At 47.7% G+C, this 22263-nt stretch overlaps 1 protein-coding gene across 1 annotated transcript in view; it reads left to right on the forward strand.

Annotated features, from left to right (window-relative positions):
• The window catches only part of LOC142591365 (uncharacterized), a 22604-nt gene extending 10196 nt beyond the window's left edge, over positions 1 to 12408 (forward strand). Inside the window, exons 5-7 of the mRNA XM_075703690.1 lie at positions 5615 to 5791; positions 9257 to 9388; positions 12176 to 12408. Coding sequence (XP_075559805.1) covers positions 5615 to 5791; positions 9257 to 9388; positions 12176 to 12385 — 519 coding nt within the window. The 3' untranslated portion in view covers positions 12386 to 12408. The remainder of the gene's footprint in view (positions 1 to 5614; positions 5792 to 9256; positions 9389 to 12175) is intronic.
• The last annotated feature ends 9855 nt before the right edge of the window (positions 12409 to 22263 follow it).

The following is a 22263-nucleotide window of genomic DNA, read 5'->3' on the forward strand; positions in this document are numbered from 1 at the left end:
GACGTGCGACTTTATTGGCAGAAGAAAAAGCAGTGCGCCTTCTCGTACAAGAGCAGAAATAAAATTTGCCTATCGATATACGCAGAAACCATCAATGCGAACTCGTAAACTGCTCGCTTTCGGCGTTGCGCATGACGGCCTGCTAATGAGCGACAACCAGCAGCGCAAAACAGATTCGACAGCGTCCCACCTGTTTACACCGGCAGTCGCCGCTTAACATTAGCAACTTGCATTGCGAAGCGATCGAGTGACTCGGGCATCTGCTGCCGCACCCAACGCAGCGACATGGACTACCCGGCATTTTAGCGTTCCCTCCTTTCCAAGCTGCACGTTTCTTTTTGTTCTTTCGGGGGCCGCTAATGTGTAACTCATACTTGATGCCCCATAATTCTCAATATGGACATGGTTGGTTTTGTGGGCGTCGAAATTTTGCAGCCCCTCTTGCAGGCCTTTCCACCCATGTGGCTATCAACTTCATACACTTCGGACCATGTAATCACGTGGTCTCCGTTCACACCACATCACGGCTGATGAAGGCCCACAAAGATCACATCCCACAAAGCCCACATCCGAGAAATGTAACACGACAACCATGACCAAGTGGGACAGCATTGAAACAAGACTCTGCAATCAAATCACTTCAGCATACTCTAACATAACGCTCAATCTATACCTTGGCACTATACATTGGCTACGATCCACATGACAACAGTGAGCATACACGCACACGGGTTGCTTGCGGCACATTCAACCGTCCGACTTAGGCACAGTGCTTGTCTTTGTCGCACGTGGTAGTCTGGTAACAAGCAACAACCAGCAACGCAAGCAGATTCTACAATGTGTCCCACGTGTGTGCGCCGACAGTCGCCGTTGAAGCTCAGCAACTTGTATTGCGAAGCAATCGGGTGACGCAAGCGTCTGCTGTCGCAGCCAACACAGCGACATGGAATGCCCGGCATTTTAGCATTACCTCCTTTCCAACCTGCACGTTTCTTTTTGTTCTCTCACATGTCACTAATGTGTAAATCCCACTTGGTGCCCCACATTCTCTAAATATGGGCATGGTTGGTTTTGTGGCCATCACCATTTTGCAGCCACTTTTGCAGGCATTTCCACACATGTGGATATCAACATCATACACTTAGAGCCAGGTAATCATGTATGAGAGTCTCCGTGGGCACGAAATTATGGCTGAGGAAGGCCACAAGCAAAATTTGCACACGGCAGCAGCAGGAAAGGACGGAGCGGGGAGCACCAACCACGGTGCGTGTAAATTCGCAGTCTATGTCACTGTGCGGACTGTAGGAGCAGGTGCTTGCCTCGAGACTGTTTCCCAGTGCAACTGAAGGGCCTCCCACATACGAGAAACGTAACACGGTGACAAGTACCAAGTCGGACAGCAGCGAATCCAGATTCTGCAGTCAATCACTTCAATGTAGCTTGCGCAATAACACTGGCTGTCGAGCAAGAATAGCAATCCTGAAGGAGACTAGGAATTAAATATGGGAATGAGAAAGCTTGCATTCAAGAAACAAGCCACTCTACCTTGCAAGTACTGAAAGCCAAAAACATTAAGAAAAGTTAAATGCTACATAACACACAGTGTAAAGGTTAATGGAAGACACACGCCAATGCCGCATCAGCTATTCCAGGAGAGGAATTTCACATGGCAACGTACACTAGAAAATACTGCTACAGATATGTTATGCTTCTAGACAGTGATTGGTATTATGAGCAAAAAATAGGTTGACCTGTAATGTTTGGATGAGGAAGAGGAATGATCGCTGACAAGAATATGGAATGAAAAATAATGCATTGATTGAAAAAAAATTATACTTGGCCCAAACGGAATATGGCAAGGCCGGGAAGCTCACGAAGGAAGCGCAAGCTGACGGAACTCCTTTGGCCAGTGTCGTCTGTGCTTATTCACAGGTTGCAGGTACATATCAAGACACAGAATTTTTGTTGAGGTACCTGACTGACTCGGCCAATATCCGTGCTGGTGGAATAATGGTGGAGGCTCTTTTCACTCTTGACACAGTCATCCGTAGACTTGATCACTCATCCAAATCATTCCGGAATGGTTTCTTTGTTCGTGGTGTAAAACCTTAAGAATTCGGCTCCAGCCCCTTCCTGTTGGTGTAGATGGGGGCTTCCGTGATGACCAAGATGTACTTGGCACAGACTCTGTTGGGGCAGAACAGTGACACATGAGATCCAGCAGAGATTATCCAAACTCATGTAGTGTTTTCTTTTATGTTCGAACCAATTATGATGAACTGTAAACACGAACAAACGTTCATATCATCGGCTGCAAACAAATGACATGTATCTCAAGACTAGTAAGCCAATACAGCATATATCAAGCATATTTGTTTCTGAACCAGGTGTTGTTTACCTTGTAGTAGCAGCCAAAGTTCACGCAATGACCTTGTTGCACCAGGAAGCAGCTTCTGTTTAGTGCATGTTGTGTGCTGCTTTATACTGCCATCCTCATTACTGCATGTCTGGAACAGAAATTTTGACTGCATCAGAAATTGAATAAGCACAATTTTGCAATAGAATAAGCGAAATGGTGTGACATATACATTGTAATGATTTGTGACTACAGAACACCATGCAAATGTACACTGTTTCTTGTAGGGTGCTTAAGCAGCATGGTAAATAAATACTGTTACTCCCCGTAAAATTGATGTGTGACTAACTACAATGCATGTGAACAGCTTAAGTATTACTAAGGTCAAAAATGAGAACAATAGTGCGCTCGTTTATACACTAGAAGAGATCACACTGCTGGTTTCAAAAGCAAATAGATGAAAGACATGAAGCTATTAGAAATGATGCATTCTCTTTCTGAATGAACGTTATACACCGCTTCACTGCTGCAACAATAAATGTCCTGAGGTAAACCAAACTGAACAGCAAGAACATCTGGAACGAACAGCTAAGAAATATGGGTGAATTATCATGCGTGCTACTGTTTATTGCATTAACTTAAGTACTTAAGCTTCGTTTTATTAATGAGTTATTCGCTTCTGTGTACGAAAGAAGTTGCCGGTAGAGTCGAAAAATATATATATATATTTATAAGGCTATACTCAGTCACCCATGGCTACGGCTACAACGAGATGAAAAATGTGACGCGCGTTCCGATATCGCTTTTTCTTTCGTGAATGTGTGTATGATGATGGCCTCGCAAGTGAAAGTTGATTTCGGAAGCAGCAACGGACGGTCCAGACTGCCCACATGAAATTCAGCATCTAGTTCGTTAACTTGCCTCCGCCTGCAAGTTAACGAGACGAATATATTACATAGCTATTGAAGCAGCGATGTTAAACGACTCACCGGTATTGCTGTCCCCAGTTGCAGCAGGATCAGGCTCCCATTTCCATGCAGACGTGTTCGACATGGCTCACGATTGAAACTTAGCTTTCGGGCTTAGACCTCAAGTTAAATAACGCGAGATATCGAAGCGCAATAAACAGGTTTTAGCATAACATAACCAACCGACGTACAAACCAAAGAATCCGTACCTGCCGTGCACGCGAACATACCGGTAAAAATTTTAAATCCAGTCCAGAGGTCACGTGAGAGGTCGATGATGCTGAACGCTATTTGGCGTTTAAAATGCCAAAAAACAACAAAGTTTGTGAGAAAGAGTACAATGTAAAATTAGGAATGATAATTTTGTACTCTTTGTCTTGTAATAAAGACGCTTCGTTTATTCTTGAAGAAAGTTTCTAGGTTAGAATTGCGCTTACTACGGCGCCTCTAGCGGGAGATAATGCGCTCACGGGGGGGAACCTTCATAATTGGTGTACTATGCCTGTTCTTTTTAGCAGCGCCGCGCGGTCGATTTTTTCGCCCTCTGTGGCGATTTGTTGAACTTGAGAGTGTTGGGGGCCTGGCACGCTCGCCGCCCACACACACGCACACTACTACTCAATTTACACAAAACTGAGCCTCCCCCTGGTATCGCTTTGCGGAACCCCAAACCATACCTCGCGTAACGTTGATTGCCACAGTGCGTAGGAAGAGCGCAATTTTGTATGTTCGTCTGTTTTTAGCGGTCTAGCTTGTTTTTAGATCGTATTACAATATAACGGCATACTGGTAACGAAACAGGAGCAGTCGCGCTGGTCGCGTCATCTTGTGACACTGAGCTCAACCACACCGCGAATGACATGACCTCCGTGATTGGCTGGTCATCTCGGAGGCCATTTTCATGGCCTCCAAAATACCTGTTTCTGCAAGTGGGATTTCCTCGAAACAACACGCATTGGCGAGTCGGCGTGATGTCTAATTCTGAACATATACGACATCTGCTTCGATTCAGCTGCAAGTTTTCGTGAAATCCTTGGTTTCATGCGTCGCTACCTATTGGTCTACTTTCATTAAATAATTCCGGCAATAATTTTAATCTTTCGCTTCTTGATTGATCAGAGAAAAGATGCAGCCGTCGTCAGACTAAGGTGGCAAAGACGCCCCTATTTCTTTGCATAAGATAAAAAACAAACTATGTACTATTTTGTTACTGCCTAGGGGTGATGTAACGCATTGTAGTTAAATAAAACGCCACAATATATCGCTACAAGCGCTGGTGCTTCCGTTTCCGCCGTTCCAACATTCCGTAAACGGCGATTCATAAGCCATAGCGTTACCTGTAAAGAGTCTTAAATTCTAAGCCTCTGTTTCAAAGCGAGACCTTATAAAAACACGGATTCTTCCTAGAAATACCGGTAAAATATTTTTTTCCCAACTTCATATACGGTTATGCGCCTTAAAAACGTATTCTCTGAACTTTATTAACACTTCGTTGGATTAATGAGGTTGAACATCAAAGGAAAAACGTATAGAGAAACGTGTCGGTTTTCTGCCTAAGCAATGACCGCTGTGGTCTGATTGACGTCAGCGATTTCAGTGTACATCTTCTTGGTGTTTCGCTCAGTCTTTTTTCTTTTTTTTCATCTGCGTAAAGCTAGCTACAGGTTATGGTTTAGAGCTCGAACGGTATAGAATGCAGGGTCTCGCCATTTCCCACTGACAAACGCCCGACTAGAGTACCCAAAATGCGCGCCCAAAATTCGTAGCGTGGAAGACAGTTAGCGCGCGACATATGGTTTAGCATATCGCTTGCAACCTTTCGCTCTCGCGATGTTTGCGGCATACCAGCATCGCAGTCTCGTCATGGAGGCGACGTATTGTAGCACAAACTGCCACTTCAACGCTTAAGCCAATACGTTCCTAAATGTCACATTTATCAAAATGGTTAATAAACTTAATGAAAATGTCCTTCATCTGTGCTAATGGCAGCAGAATAACATTACAAAAAGGGAGAAAACATAAGCTATCTACTCGAGGGTACGTTAGGGCTGCGAATAGCTTAAAGAAGTTTTCGTTCTTCCACGTTAGAAAACCACGAATAACTGCCCCTCCTTAAAGAAAGGAAAACTTCATTCGTTAATTGATAAGAGCTGCTAAGATATTCCCTCTCCTTTATTTTAAAAAAAAAATGGTGAACTGTCTTTACTCCGTGGCGGAAATAAGTTTTGATTCGAATCTCTGTAGTCTTTATTATTTCTTGATCAGCACGCGCGGTGTTTTCGTTGCACAGCACGACGCCATGCTGGCTGTGAGCTGCCTCTGGGCCAACAACGTCCGCACCAACATGTCCCTGTCCGTCACCATGCAAGCGCGTCGGTACAAGCTTAAAAGCGGCAGCCAGGGACAGCCGCTGTTCTACAGCAAATGCGAAACTGACGCGTACGAACAACGCATCACGGCTCAAGAGGTACGCGCGCACTGTGTTTCTGCGTCTACGGCGATAGCTGTCGTAGCGTAGGCAATCAACGCCCACCCTGAATGCGATCGACGCAATCCGGAACGAAAAGTAATCATTAATTGGTCGCTCAACCTCGGGAGTTCCCATCTGAATTGCGCGTGAAAGGCGACATCGTTTTCCCCGGCATCCACTGCGCTTAATTTGAAGGTGTTCCTTGCGAGAGTGCAAAAAAAAAAATCATATCTACCGTTATCTGCGGGCAAATATTAATAATTGGCCATGAATTTTTTTTCTACAGGAATTGTTGAGTATTGTAAATATTCTGAAAACTGAATAATCAAGCTAGCACCTTTGTAATTAAAGGGACGCTAACAGAATATATTAGGACGAACTAGATCGAAATATTATAGGCTTCTGTTATGATTAATTCCCATTCGTGGCCATGAACAGAGCTTTTGTGAAGGAGAAAACGACCAAACTGAAAAAGAAAAATTCGGATGAGGCGCCGCCTGTTGTTTAACTATGGTAACTCTCGTGCGACGTCGACACTGGCCTATTAATTGAGTGCGGCGAATGAAGAACGTTTCGGGGGGGGGGGGGGATTAATTACGTCAACTCGTTCGTCTTGGCGTGGGTAGTTCAAATTAAGGAGCAGCAGTGGTAACTTCGGCGGCTATTTTCTACGCATCAAAGGGTTCTTGTACCCGAAAGAAAAATGACGACGGAATGTAGACTATAGAGCCTTATGGATGCATCATGTATCGACATAGTCCTAGTTGATGCTTTGCTTTAGATTCCCTATGAGTAATTGAACAGTATGACAATTTTCCAGACAGCTCCTACTGAGGCAATTAGAGCGAAGTAAATTGATGTGCTATACACCATCCTGAAATAAACGACTGATTCCGGAGTGGGACATTTGCTGAACATATGTAAGCATCGTAACAACATCGCGTAAAGGAAGTGGTCAACTTGTAAATTAATTTCTCAGATTCAGCAGCTCTCGAAGGTGAAATTTTCACAACTATCATATCCGACTTTGTTCCAGAGCTACCAATTTTTAAACGTGATTTTTTTTGGCTGATCAATTTTCAGAATTTTTTTTTTTTTGCTTCTACGAAACCTAGAACCGAAATTCACCTTGCTACTGTCGGATAAATGGCGTTCCCTCTTCAACGCAACACATTTCTTAGAAATCGTTGAGTGCTTGACTGACGGGAGCTTTTCCGCCTTTCGCACGCTTTTGAATTGGCGAACCACAGTTGGCCCTGAAGTAATGATTTATCTTATGCGAATATCAACAGAGATTTGACATAGCGCATGATCGCTATCGTAGACATACGCGTACCATCCCAGGACACAGGAGCGAGCCCTAATGGCCGCGGTAGTGTTGGCACCTTTCTATTGGCATATAAACTCGCCAGAAACTGTCTTAATCGGTGACAGAGAAAAATTGTAATTTTTTTTATTGGATATGACCGTTGCACTACTTGCCGTTGGGCAAGTTGGTACAGGGCGAATTATAATGCCACAAACACGATCAGAGAGAGAGAGGAGGAAAGAACAGAAAGCGTTCCTCTTGGCTTTGTGTCCTCGCGTCTCTGTCATCGTGTGTTTGGCTCTAAATTCCTTATTATCCGACATGATTGTTGTGCTCACATTGGTTAAACACTGTGTCACGATGTGGCGCCACCAGCACTGCAGTCCGATAGTACTGCAGCCCTTCAGACAGCTCGGCTTGCGCATTGCAGTGTTTTCATGGCTAGCCCGCAAATAATTGAGAGCACAAATAAGCGAGAGTTGCACAAAAAAAATAATCTCAGATGAAATTGGTTCTACCTAAAAAAAGCTAGTTTCTTCGGAAAGGCGAAGCAGCGATAGCGATAGCACATTACATAGCATATACGTAGGATATTATGGAGGATAGAAGTTTTATCGACCGTATATATTCGCAAATATTCACTTACTAAGTAAATTAACAAGCATCGTGTCACGCGCGCACAAGCAAGTACGAACACATCTCGCTCGATGACCGCGCACACTCGCTGTCAAAGCGCTGGAGGGAGAAATAGCGGCAGCAGCGGCGAGCGAACTGACCTTCGTGCTGAAATTCGCGTCAACGCGAGCTAAGCGGCGAGGACACTGCAAACGAAGCTATCAGCACTCAGAGCACTCTGTTCCCATCGCATATCGTTTTCAAGATAGCGCCGGCGTTGCAGCAGCCGCCGCCGCAGTAGGACGCCCTCCTCCACCCTCCCACCCCGCGGTGCTTTGGCGCGCGATGGAAAACGGCGCCATACCTCCCCGCTTTCTTCCCTTGCGCGCGCCAGATTGAGCCACAATCGTCGGCTCACCCTCGCAGCCTTTCACTCGCACATGCAGCACATGGCGCGCGGCGACGATGTCATAGCACTTGGACTCTGTGCGGAGCATCACGGCGACGGCGGAAATGCAGCTTCGGTGGTCATATAATTGCTATCGCAATAAAACAGGTCCTATCTGTATGCTGCAGTGCGGTTGCCTTCAGACTTAACCCGAACGACGACGACATATCATACGGAGGCATATCCTGAACTAACGCGGACTGTGCGGAACAAACGTCAATGCTTTGGAAGACAGGCGCAATGCGCCAACACCATTCAAAGTATCCCAACCGAGACGTGCGCCATTCTTCAAAGGTTCTATTGTGGTTATATGGGGACCTACTGTGTAATACGTTTGTGTGTGTATAATATATATATATATATATATATATATATATATATATATATATATATATATATATATATATATATATATATATATACACACACACATACATAGTCATTACCACAGGCAATAGTCAGCTCGGAACCAATGTTTCGAGAAGGAGACTCATCACTTGTCACATGCTAGGCTTCGGGTTAATTCGTCACTTGTTAGCCCATAGTTGTTATCATAGTTGTTACCGTAGTTGTTATCTTCCCTCCTCCATAGGAAAAGGGAAGATAACCGATGGTCATTAAGGGTTACGGACTGGATTCCAAGGGAAGGGAAGCGCAGCAGGGGGCGGCAGAAAGTTAGGTGGGCGGATGAGATTAAGAAGTTTGCAGGGACGGCATGGCCACAATTAGTACACGGCCGGGGTTGTTGGAGAAGTATGGGAGAGGCCTTTACCCTGCAGTGGGCGTAACCAGGCTGATGATGATGAGCCCATAGTATACCGCGAAGGAGCCCCTCACAACACTTAACTGCCAGCGATACGTGATGCTGTAACCGCCAGCACCAAGTCAACATTCACTCTCTCATTCACTAAACGTCCCATTGACCACATCCAGATAAAACAAGTGCAAGTGTGTAATAACGCGTGACTCAGGCATAGAGTTGTGCAACAATTGCGCAATATGCGCGTAGAACAATGTTTGAGTTTACTCATTTCAGGTTTACGGGCAACTACTTATCTTGTCCCTATTTTTTTTTCGTTTTTAAATCTAGATCTGCGACAGCCCGGATTCTGGGTACAGCAGGAACATAAACTACGACGACAACTTCCAGTCCGTGATCACTTACGACGATGCGGGCGGTTTCGCCATCACGTTTGAGAACCGAATGTCCTTACGCGAGAAGGTGAGTACAGCGACGCCATGTGTAGTGGACACTCTAGAATGTGCTGCATATCGTCGAAGAGTGGCACCGATACGTTCTACGGACTTTCTCAAAAGTGTGCAGGCTATTCCGCGCTTTCACCCTACATGTTCTTCGGCTGTGTGGTATGGTTCACGGGGCATGCACGGCAGGCCCTACATCTGGATGTTTGAGAATGACAGTTGCTTACTTTTACTTTCCCGCCGAGTCGGATGTTATGACTTCCGCAGGATTTATCACAGCCAGCCTGTAGTCAGCTCAGCAGTCGCAGGCGATGTAACCCGTAAAATTTTAAATCTAGCCTGTGGCAGAGAGCGCAATTCTAGCGCATGATGTGGACGCAAAGAGAAAGTGGATATCGCTTGCACAAAAAAGTAGCTCTTAAGGTTTAGCTAATTAGAAGTATTTCATTAGCATTGGGCTAATCGCCTCATGACAGCTGTTGGGACTAACGAATTCATGCAGGTGAGTTATCAAGAACTGAGCAGTGCGAGATGGAATTGCAAAATCAGCTAATCAGGGCGGAAATTCATATTCATATGAGGACTTAAAAATGGTCCTTTGTACGTTTTCTTTGCAGTCTTAGTTCAATGTGAATTCCTGCATTCGTGAGCCCAGGTGGAGTTTCCGAAGCAGATCAACTTGGAATGAAATTTGCAAATACTACAAGCTTTGAGAAATTCAACGAACATCAATCTGTGCGACTACCGAACAGGAAGCAAACCCCCTTTATCTCGCTTTGCGTTACACAATGGTCACGTAACACTAAATGCCCAAGTTATACTCGATAAAAAAACTTAGTGAAGAGGAGCAAAAACCGGGCTCTCTTATAAGAAAAAAATTTCACGTCTAAGGAAGTTGAGGTACCTTTCTGCACACGGTACCGCCGGACGCACTTGCTCTTGCTGATCAGTAGCCGCGGTATGTGCAAGTTTACGAACTTGTGTTAGACGGCGAAGCCAATTGCACGTCTCTCTTAAAGTCGAGATCAATTAAATTTCACTTTCACTAACTGGTTATGAATCAGTGGCGCTGTAAAGCCTGTTAAAGAGATCTTGCCAAAGCTGCACGGCGTGGTTATTGTCAAATTCTTTACTAACTACCTTTAAACAACGCCTAAGCGAACGGCCCGTACACCTGGTGGTTAGTGAATGTTACGTTAGCCTTAGCGACTGCCCTCCCCACCCAGTGTCCCCACCTCACCGGAAATTTTTTTTGAGCGCACCGCGGGCAAGCCAATCTCCGAAGTCGTAGAGAGAAGCCGCGGTGGTTCTCAACCTTCTCGGTCGTACGTCACTTCCGGCGAGCAGTGATGGCGGAGTTTTATTCAGTTTCGGTATCAGTTTCGGTATTAATTAAGTTTCGGTATTGTTTTATTCTGTTTCTTTTTTTTTTCTTGAAGCAGCCACTCGTACTTCGAACGCAAAGTTAGCCACGGAGGCATAACTACACTATCTGAAACGAGACTTTTTACGCAGTCCCCAACTTTGTTGCAGTTGACCTTAATGCTTCTGTGATTACAGCGGCTTTAGGGTTACTGTGCAGGCTAATATTTGCTGCATTTAGAGAGCCTGCACTGTAGCGCCATCTCGTACACAGTCGGTGAATGACGGCGTTGCCTCCGATATTTCGGTTGGCATGTATTCGGCTTTTATTTTTTGTTCACCTGTTTGCTTTCTCACTGATTAAACCATTTGAGCAGATTAGACAGAAAGTTGTACTTTGTGAGAGCTCCCGCTGGTAACATCTGTTTCCGAAGCCCCCATAGTATGTCGTACACGAGTGGCTTCGGAAACGGTTAGGTTATGAAGCGAGTACCAACACTAAATATGACTTCCTGCTGTACGTAGAGTTTTTCGTGATCATAGATATCTCGAGTCTACAAACGACAGGCGAAAGCGACTTGAGGAACCAGCGCAAACACTGAGTACAACTTGAAGTAAAAGGACATACGCGCCGATATTTCAGTGCTTGACGTAATAATAGTTCTGCGGAAACCCGCAAGGTGGAGGGAAATAACTAATAAAGGGAAAACCAGACATCCAGCCGTTCGTTGCAAATGCTACAAAGGAAACCTATACGGGTTCCTCGAAAGAAAAGCCGCGCAGTTGAGAAATTCGTCCTGGTCCGAGACTCCACCTTGCGGGTTTCTGCAGAACTATTACGTCAAACTCTTGCCTTTGCTGCGAGTTGTTGACAAATTCGACTTGGCCCTGCTGTCTTCTAGCCGCCTGGTTAGCTCACATGCTAGAGCGGCTGCCCCGGAAAGCGATGGTCCGGGTTCGAGTCTCAGACCAGGACAAATTTTTCTTGCGAGGCTTTTCTTTCGAGGAAACCGTCTGGGTTTCCTTCGTAGCAAATGCTATGAACAGGTGGATGTCTGATTTTCCCTTTATTAATATTTCAGTGCTTCTTAAGAAGCTAGGCAAGGTCAACACCCATAAGCACTTTTCGGCTATAAAGCGGAAAACTGCTACATAAACGGAGGGCGTCGCTGACAGTTCCTGTGCTGATTTGTGACGTTGAACCGGTTCAATCACCTTGAAACTAGGGAGCAGTGCTGTCGGCGACGCCAACAAAATAATAATAACAAAACTATCCAACACAAGTGAAGGAGAAGGCTGTGCATGATTAAAAATTGCTCTTCACAGAGGCGCAACAAGAGCACGCAGCCATCTGCGTACAGAGCACTCAGCTCTGACCGCGTGATTGGTGACGTCTGAGGGATAAAAGTGCTTCGATGGAACCACATGCACATACCTTGCGCAGATCTGCGACAGCTGGCCTCCCGCAGCAACGGACATTAGATTGGGCCTGGCCGTGTACGACGTCAACTACGACCGCAGATACACCAGGTGCGACCACGCGTGGATCAACGGTACCTGGTCTCGGTTCCACTTCCTGCTGAGGCTACGCGATTTCCTCCACCAGGACCCCACCGCGACCAACATATACCAAGATTGCATCCGCGTCCCGTGATTTGCGGTACGGGCGGCGAGATGGAAATAAAGGATCGAAAATGTCTTAAGGTAAACTTAAATAAATCTTAAATCTTAAATAAAGGAACGAAAAGGTGAAGATCTTAGGTACCGACCTAAGAAAGGTACGTGGGCAGTACGATTGCAAAGATATGAGTGAATAATGCTATAACACGTTTTCGTTACATTGTTTTTCGCGAGGGACAACCTGCGACCGTTTTCTTTAAAAACGTTACCCGCAAAAAAAAAGCGGTTACATGAGCACCTTGTCGTTTTACGTAGAAAGTTCTTTACAGGAGCAGTATTCCTGTCACTGAAACCAAGGCAAGAAGAATCAAAAGAAAGGTCAACACTTACCCACAAGACCAAGGTGTCACAGGCACTACATACTCGAATCGATCAACACAGGACGTAAGAGGGAAGCCGCAGTCTGGTGCCAAGCTGTACTTGCTTTCTTCAGAGCATCGAAGGCAGTTCCTCTTGACAAAACTATGGCTCGACGCGGCGCCATTGCTTGTTCCCTACAATGTTGGTCGGGATAAAAACGATGACACCTAGGCTTGCTCCAAGCCGGTGAAGTGGAGCAGCACGAGGCAGCAGCTGATGCATGCTTTGATTTCGTCATAGCTTGAATGGTTGGGGGATTCCTGTCGCAAGGGAGTACGTGATTCGCTGTTGTTGTATCGTGGATAAATATTGTTTCTTGGGAGTGAGCCAGCGAAACACTTCCTGCTGCATACACCTTACCGTCCTGCTAAAGGTTGGCTGCTGAAGTTCCCTTAAAGCGCAGCTCTTAGACGCCCCATCCTGCGGCGAGTGTCTGCGTCGGCGGCGTCCTTCGGCGTCGTCGTAACCGAGCGAACGAGCACAGCGAAGAATGAAAGAGCGAGCGCGGATGAAAGACGGCGTTACCGAGGAGAGAGTGAAGGGGAAAGCGGAGGATGACGGCATGGCGAAAGCGTGAGGCGAAAAGCGTAGTGCCGCGCAGGCGACGATGGCTACGAGACGGTGTCAAAGTAGCGCGTGTAGTCTGTTCATCGAGACACCCCCGATGCCACATGTGGAAACAAATCGCTCATGTTTGAAATTCGATTGAACAATTGGACACAAATAGGGAGGTAGACAGTACGGCGCTTCTGCTGTCATGGACCGTACTGTTTGCTTGACAAGCGCCTTCCGGTTTGGCTCCCTATCTGTGTCTTATGTGCGCTTCAATCAAATTTCAAGCTTGAACGTCGACCAACCTGCCCAGCTCGCCATGTCATTGCAACAAAGCGCAGCTTGAGCGGCGGCCTGTCTTCGGCTACTGCTCTGAATCGTACACGCGTGTTCTTTCCTAATTCTTTTTCGACGCCATCATGAATAAGTGCACACATAGCTAGGCCAGGGGCGCTATTCTGGACATTCCGCCATTTTCTTCGATGCCGGATAGCCGGATGCTATTGCGGTGCAGAAATTATAGACGGCGTCGAAACTTGTTTGTTACTAGCACCAAGCTACAGTGTACTAGAATACAAGGTAGCGGACTCAGCGGTGCCGAGAGCGTAAAGCCGCCTATGTTAACTTGTAAACGCAGATTCATACGTTGAAATCGATGGTGTGACGCCTGGTGTGCCACAAGGAAAGCGCATATTGCTAAACAGGCAAAGAAGAGCGCCGTTGCACGATCGAGCTCAAATCGGCGTCCGCGACCGCGTTCGCGTCCTTTACATTTCTGTTCGACGCCGCGCTGCTTGCCGTGCATGTTCGCGACGTCCGTTCTTTGCTTGTGACGTCCGTTCTTTGCTTGTGACGTCCGTTCTTTGCTTGTGACGTCCGTTCTTTGCTTGTGACGTCCGTTCTTTGCTTGTGACGTCCGTTCTTTGCTTGTGACGTCCGTTCTTTTGCATGTGACGTCCGTTCTTTTGCATGTGACGTCCGTTCTTTTGCATGTGACGTCCGTTCTTTTGCATGTGACGTCCGTTCTTTTGCATGTGACGTCCGTTCTTTTGCATGTGACGTCCGTTCTTTTGCATGTGACGTCCGTTCTTTTGCATGTGACGTCCGTTCTTTTGCATGTGACGTCCGTTCTTTTGCATGTGACGTCCGTTCTTTTGCATGTGACGTCCGTTCTTTTGCATGTGACGTCCGTTCTTTTGCATGTGACGTCCGTTCTTTTGCATGTGACGTCCGTTCTTTTGCATGTGACGTCCGTTCTTTTGCATGTGACGTCCGTTCTTTTGCATGTGACGTCCGTTCTTTTGCATGTGACGTCCGTTCTTTTTCATGTGACGTCCGTTCTTTTGCATGTGACGTCCGTTCTTTTGCATGTGACGTCCGTTCTTTTGCATGTGACGTCCGTTCTTTTGCATGTGACGTCCGTTCTTTTGCATGTGACGTCCGTTCTTTTGCATGTGACGTCCGTTCTTTTGCATGTGACGTCCGTTCTTTGCATGTGACGTCTGTTCTTTGCATGTGACGTCTGTTCCTTGCACGGAACGGCACTTCTTGCTGGCGCAAAAAGTGCCGGCAGCCACGTCAATCGTCAAACCAATCCAACCAATCGTCAAAACGATTGCAGTACCCCGCATCTCCGGTGGTAGTGGTGGGCCTTGCGCCCAAAATATGGAGCTTCGAATTATAATGCATCCGCACATTTCACCGAAGCTACAACTATGTGAACACCACGAGTAGTGCATGCTCCTGAGAAAGAATCTGCCTAATGCAGAAGCGAAAATGAGGTGAGAGAATGGTGAAACAAAAGATTTACAACGTAGACTGCTTGCGAAGTTTGACTTGCATGCAGGGTGTAACACTCGGTGTAACTAACACAGCTTCGCTGCTCGATCACCTTACCGGTCTGGAAGGGTCGATGATTTTTATCAGGATTTTTCGATCTGCCGTGAAGATGTAGCCATTGACTGGTAGCATGCTGAAAAGGGAGAGAAGCAGATTAGTGAGTGGCAGACGACAGGGGCGGCCGTAGCCGTGAGAAAGTATCTTGTTTATCAACTCGATGTTCCCGCGATTCGTATTTTCCGAAGTGTTAAAAGTATATCTGTGACAATAGCTACGTGATTTCGTGGTTTTCTGTCCGACTGCTTTGGTAGTTAAGCAGTCCCAACCGAAGCCATTCGGATAGAAAACGAAGCTGCGCTTTTTCACGTGTTACACAGTTGAGTGTGTTGCCGTAGCCATGCGTGCGCTTTCGATTTCCAAAGCTTAGAATAAAGCGCCACTGTCTAATAAAATATAACACCTGCAATTTTAACAAATAATTCTGCTGTACTTAATTAGAGTCGACTTACGTACAAGAATGTCATAGAATACACCCGAAGTACCAAAATTTCACTGCCAGGCCTCGCCACCGATGCGTTTTTGAACCTTTCCTTGCCAATTTAATATTATAATTCCTATTTAAAGCACGAACACCGTGCTGGATTGTATATCTATAAATCATGGTCATTTCCATCAACGTATCACAACACGCTCGGGCCAGTAGTCAGTCCCTTTAGGTTTATAATGGAACATGCCAAGCACACACTCAAGAACGCAAAGAAACAACGCCAAGCGCAAGGTTTTTGCATTAGCAATCTGTGTAGCCTCTCGTTCTTCAAGCTGTTTCATGCGCGCTCAACAAGTCCCACTAAAGCGATTATTCAGATACCAACAAAAAAGAAAGAAAAAACCGTCTAGAATTGCGTAGAACGTCTACAGATGGATTCAGGGCCTAACTCCTTAAGCGTTCAACGCAAATAACGTTATTTCCATTGTCAGACCAGTTTTCTTTCCGGCTCTCTAGCTATCTGTCTAGCTGTCTAAGTAAAGACCAACTTGGGTCATTGCGTATACGTGCAACGTTACGTGCAGCTCTTAAAACCTCTTTCGCGCCAACTTGGGGTCATCTGTCAGCTGACGTCGATCCTCATGTGCGGGTACTTAGAGATTGCGGGTGTGCTAAAGATCCCCTGTTAAGCTGTGGTCCTTCCCGGCTTTGCGTCAAGCAACCATTTGGAACGTTGGGAGGCAGGCTGCCATCGACTCCTAACGAACCGGCCGTACACGTTCGAGCGTAATCAGCAGACGACATTCCTAAAAAAATGTATTTAGACAACTAAAACGAGCAATTACGCTGGGACGAATGTTGCGTCGGATCTTTAAGTCTTGCATTGTCCTAGCGGATACTAAAGTAGTTAATAGCGAAGTTATTAGAACACTCGTTGTGTTGTTAGCTTGCGTTTGCGAGAGATAAAAGGAAGACATATTAGACCATCGTAAAAAAAAGGCCTTTCGTTGTTGGATGAAAATAAATGGAAGAAAAAAGAATGTTCCTTGCTAATCTAAACGAACACAGTCAAGCCTTGGCATGACTCTGCATGACAATGTACAGGATAATGAGAGGAGAGGAGGAAAGTGCTGAAGAAGGTTGCGGCCGTTATGCAAGACGATTAGAAAAAAAATGATCCCCTAGATTATGGCCAGTCTGGCATTAACAGTTTGCGGCATACACATGACATATTTTCGTCGCATAGACTACATCACTTTTTGACACAGACAGCATCTTTACCCATATTGTGGTGCCCATTTGTACATCGACCCATGACGTTCGAAAGAGCAGGCAGAAATCGCAGAGGCGAAGTTTCACCATTCAACTGGTCCAGTTCCTGCATCCACTTTTGCGCTGCCGGCTACAATCTACTGCAAGATGAGGCGCATGCGCATGAAGCGGCTGGTGTATCGCTCCCTTCTGACTGCACGTTTGTTGTTAATACAGCTGACATCACGCGTGCGTGCGCCTTGAGGTTGATTGTAGCAGACGACGAACAAGTAAAACAGGGAATGCCGCCTGCTCCACGGACAAGCTAGAAGAGCGCACGTACCAGTCGATAGGGTACTCGTCTTCTGCGAAATCTATGCTCCAGTCTAAACCTTACGACTGCAAAGACCCGTGGCACATGGCGAAGGTTCAAAGGGAGGGTGGGGACGGGCTAAAATGAAGAGTGTACCATTGAAAGATGATTCACAATGGTGTGCCACCGGCGCAGTGCACACAGAATGACCTGGTAAGCGAGCCTTAGGGATCCGCAACGTCGGCCACATTCAGGTACCGACGAATGTGCAGCCAGCAGTCCTGGTTCAGTTGGTCGATCTGCTTGCTGCCGTCCCGCCGGATGTGGCGCTGAATGCGATCCTTGACGACGCTGGGGAGCTTCATAAACTCGCGCATGTCAGTCAGGCACGGAAGCCGCAGGGCGCTTCTGACAATGGCCGCGGCTTCGTCTTCCGAGGTCGCGTTCGCCCGGCGTCGGACAATGTCAACGAGCTTCGGTCGCCACGAGACAAGCTCGACGGCGCGCGCACAGTAGGGTTCGTGGTCTCCCATCACGAACTTGGTCGCTCGGTCGATGAGGCTGCAGTTGCGTCGGACGATGTTCTGCGCGGCTGCTATCTCGACGCTACGCTGTGGGCTGATGGGAAGCTCCAGCTGAAGGACGCTGTAGTTTAGCGCCAGGCCCGGATCGAGATCACCGAGGATCGACGCACAGAAAGCATCGTCGATGACCCTGAGCGAGAGTTCGCAAAGCCGCCGGCTGGCGAAAACAGCGTCAGTGAGCGCTCGCGCATGCTTGTCGCCCAAATGCGTGGTCCACTCCAGCGTAACCTTGGCGAGGCTGAGGTTGGACGACAATCGGCGGAACAGGTTCAGCATAGATGACCTAATGACCCTGTCGTCACTTCTTCCACAAAAGCAACTGACTTCGATGTTCAGATCAATCTCTTCCAAAGTGGTTGCACCTTTTACGCAATCGGTCAACTATGCGTAGAGGTGCTTGGTGAAGGGATCGCAACGCGCCGAAAGCTACATTACGTGTTCGCAAGAAGTCCGGACTTCGAAAGCGCTTCGTAGGCAAGCCACGCTTTTCTTGGACGAAGTGCCGCGAACTGACCGTGACGGCTGCGAGTTCCTTGGAATCGGGAAGCGTTGGCACGTCATCGGGGCCAATGTGGTGGTCCTCGATGTCCACTCTGTGGCCCGAATGTCCCGAATGACGCGGCAAACTTCGCGAAGACCACCGTCGTCGGGAAAACTGCGCAAGATAAGTTTCTGGAAGCAATCGGTACTCCGAAGCTCTCGAAGTAGGACACAGCAGTCCTCGGTTGAGGACCATGGAATGTCGAGGACTAGTTTCTTTAAGGCGTTCTCCCTCAACGCCAACAGCCAGGGCCGAACGTTAAACGCCTCGATCCCTCGATCTCGGTACTAGGGAATTGGTTCGCTGCAGCAGCCTGCAAGGCGAAAGCTCAAACAGCGAAGTGACTGGCTGGTGCGGACCACAGTAGAGACCATCAAGCAGTGTCGGCTTCTGGCGTGCCACTGCGCGACGACGTCTTCAAACGTCGTCATAGCGGAAATAGATCCGGTCAGGGTGCGCAGCCCACACGGGTTGTTAAAGCAACGCGCCCTCAGAGTGAGCTTTCGGAGGGTCGCGTTTTCCTTGGCCAGATACCGCGCGGACCATTCCGACGCCCTGCTCATGGTGGGACCCGAGGCGGAGACGCTGGCTCCGGCTGCGAGTTCCACTATGGTGCCGTTCGCGACGAGCGCTTCGATTAGCTTCCTGGCCATGTGGGGGTTCGTTTCAAGGTCGGCGGCGTCAAGCTTAGTAACCCTGGCACAGCGTCGTTGCAACGGACTTGTGAGGGATCGCCAATTTGGCATCGCACGGTTCGCGGCAGTCCAGATACACCAACTCTGAGATTAAGTCCAGTGACGCCACGGCGTTGGCGAGATTCTGCAGGGCTTCCCGTTCGTCGCTCGGGATGCCAGAGGTGCTTAGCCTTCTCACGCTCAACGAAGACACCAGGGATTCTAAGAGGGAACTGTTTTTTCGCGAAGCAGTAATTCACCTCTACGGAAACGACGCATCAGTGTACAGTCAACAGACGGCGCATGAGATGCACTGCCTCCTCCTCATCGTGAACCGGGGAACGGCAACACTGAAATTCACGGCAAATCACTGGCACCATCGCCGTACTGACGTCCCAGAGTTCATCTCGAGTGTCTTCGCTTAGCTGCAGGCCCGAGCGCTGTAGGATCCTCGTTGCACTCGGTCAGGTGTCGCAGAAGTCGATATGTACGCGAGTCTTCTGATGGGTACACGTCCGGTGAAGTTCGCCACCGAGGGTGCCACTCTTCTCGGCAGGCGCCTCGACTGTCGAAGTTGTCGCCATGGGCCTGGACTTGCACACTGCGGCGACTGTCCTTCGTTCGTGCAAGTATTGCCTCTGATCACTTCCTTCCACGCAGCCTATTCAAGTGTGTAGCGCATCGAGCACTCGAACCAATCAGGAGACGCAGGAAAAACCTCTCGAAATGTCGCCACAGTGATAAGAATCACGATATTGGCCACCGAAATGATAGCAGATACAGCATTGAGCTGTACGTTCATCGTAATCTAGCAGTTCGCTGCAGCCGTGAGAAGCCTATGGCAAAACGAAAATGCCTGCATTGCTCCATGCGATGCTTAAAGGATATTAAAAAAAATGCTTGAAACACTGCATGCGCCGTCAACAGTCTATGAGACTACAATGTATCATTAAAGGATGCATTGCGAATAGTTAAAGGATATTCCCCAAAAAAATGCTTGAAAATCTGCATGCGCCGTCAACAGTCTATGAGACTACAATGTATCCTTAAAGGATGCATTGCGCATACTTAAAGAATATTCCCCCAAAAATGCTAAAAAAATTCCCCAAAGAAGGCCCACTAGGCCTTTCGACATACACGCCAGGCTAAAACACTATCTTCCAAGTGTAATAGAAAATAAAAGGCGATAGGATAAAAAGTCACAGTTCCGCCAGAAAGGCTAAGCACCGATTGCGGTAGCAATTTAGTAGATAGCTGTACGAAATAAGGATAGTAGTTTTATCCGCAGTATAATCTTGCAAACACCCGCTTACTAACTAAATTAACAATGATAGAATGCGTAAGCGTGACTGAACGAGGATGTAGAAAGCAACAGGCACGCAGAGACATCAATGTCTGTGTGTGTCCTTCTTTCTACGTCCTCGTTCAGTCGTGCTTGGGCATACTATCATGGATTCAAACCAACTAGCCCGGCAGTGTGTTTTAAGTAAATTAACAAACAACATACCACGCGCGCACACGTGAAAAATTGGCAGTGGCTTAGCTCGGCTATGCCAGGATATACGTAGCGAAAGCTAAGGCATAGCATGATTAGCCTTGGTTAATCTTGATTGCAAGTCCAGGTTAGTCTGGTGGTTAGGCTATGGTCTGGTCGTCTAGCTATCTTGCGGCGTTTAGCCAGTCGATCGGCGCGCTGTTCGTCTGTTTACTGGGCGGTTCGTTTCCTCTTCATCTCGTTCCGATGTCGATTCCAGGCCTCCTCCTGCTTATCAGAATTGTCGCTGTCCATAATGCCGCCTCAACTGTGGTTGCGGGGCACGCCAGCTCTCCTTTTCAATCCTCCGACATGTTATCAGGCATGCGACGCAGCTGGCGAAGCGAGCGGAGGCGAGCGCAACGACGAGGAACGCTGTGTGACGACGACCGCGATGTAGGAACGTGGTGTGACGAGAGCGCGGTGTGACGTCATGTGCCTCCTCGGAGCCCGGCCACGGCGAAATTGCAAGTTCGCTGCCAGTAAAGCTTTCGCTTTAAAATGAACACGTCTCACTCGATGAGCGCGGATACTCGCTGCCAAATTGCTGGGGTGAAGAATCGCGGCAGTAGCAAGCGAAGTTAGCTTCGCGCATCTCTCGCTTGAACGCGCACGAAACGTCGAAAGCGCAGCGCATACGAAGTTACCGACACTACGCGCACTCTTCAAACACTGCTGATCACTTTGAAGGTGGCGCCCTCGCGAGGCGCGCACTTTGGCCACGTCGCAGATTGCTTTCTAGACAAGCGAGCGCCGGCAACGTGTCCCTACGGCGTCCGTTATTCGCGTGCCCAACGCCGTAGTAGATGGTGTCGCCACAGTTTAAGGAATGGCAGGCGAGGAGGATATCGAGGCGCCGCAGCTGCCCCCGGAGAAGAACGCCCCCTTTCCCCCTCCTTTCCACGCGCGCGTCAGAAGGGGGCACCCTTCCGGCCCGCGTCTCTTGCTAGCGCATGTGAGATTGAGCCTCGTCATACTCGCATATACGGCGCGCGGCGATGGTTTTATCACCCTTGGAGTTTATACAGAACCTGACGGCGACGCCAACGGCAGACATACCCCTGTAGTGCTCGTAAAACTGCTATCGCAATAAAAAAAATCGTGAGCCATTCCACTCTGTGAAGGCGGATGACCAGTGAACCTGCGTAGCAGACGACAAAGAGGTGACACAGAATTTTGAACAAAGGCACGAACACATTTATTGTCTCGATCGGTGGGCATCGTCAAGAAATGTACGTGCAAACATTTTTGTACACATCCGCGTTCATTCGTGTAATACATTCGGTATATGCGTTCGTGTTTTCATTTCGCCATGTACTGAGGCAAAGAACTTGAGATCACCACGCCGACTGGCGGTGAGCCACTGCTGCCAGCGCCTTCGCAGAGGGAGCGTCAGTATGGGGACGGTGGCATGATGAGCGGCAACGGAGCCAGCTGTGGAAGACGACGAACGCGCTAGCAGTGGCGCGAGCCATTGCTGATGATGATATTTTTTGCTCTAACAGATTTGTTGACGGACACAAAAAAATGCTCGGAACCCTAGCCATAAACAGCTTCGCTTTAAAAAAAATGTCACACCGCGACGGCTGGATTCCTGAAACGAAAGCGCTAAGCCCAAGAAATCGATGAGGATAGGTATAGCGGATTGTTGGGATGGCATATCTTGTTTTGTTGTAGCGCAAGCTGAACGACAAGGACAACGGAAAGGCACATCTGA

The sequence above is a fragment of the Dermacentor variabilis genome, chromosome 8 (assembly GCF_050947875.1).
Source record: "Dermacentor variabilis isolate Ectoservices chromosome 8, ASM5094787v1, whole genome shotgun sequence".
NCBI lineage: Eukaryota > Metazoa > Arthropoda > Arachnida > Ixodida > Ixodidae > Dermacentor > Dermacentor variabilis.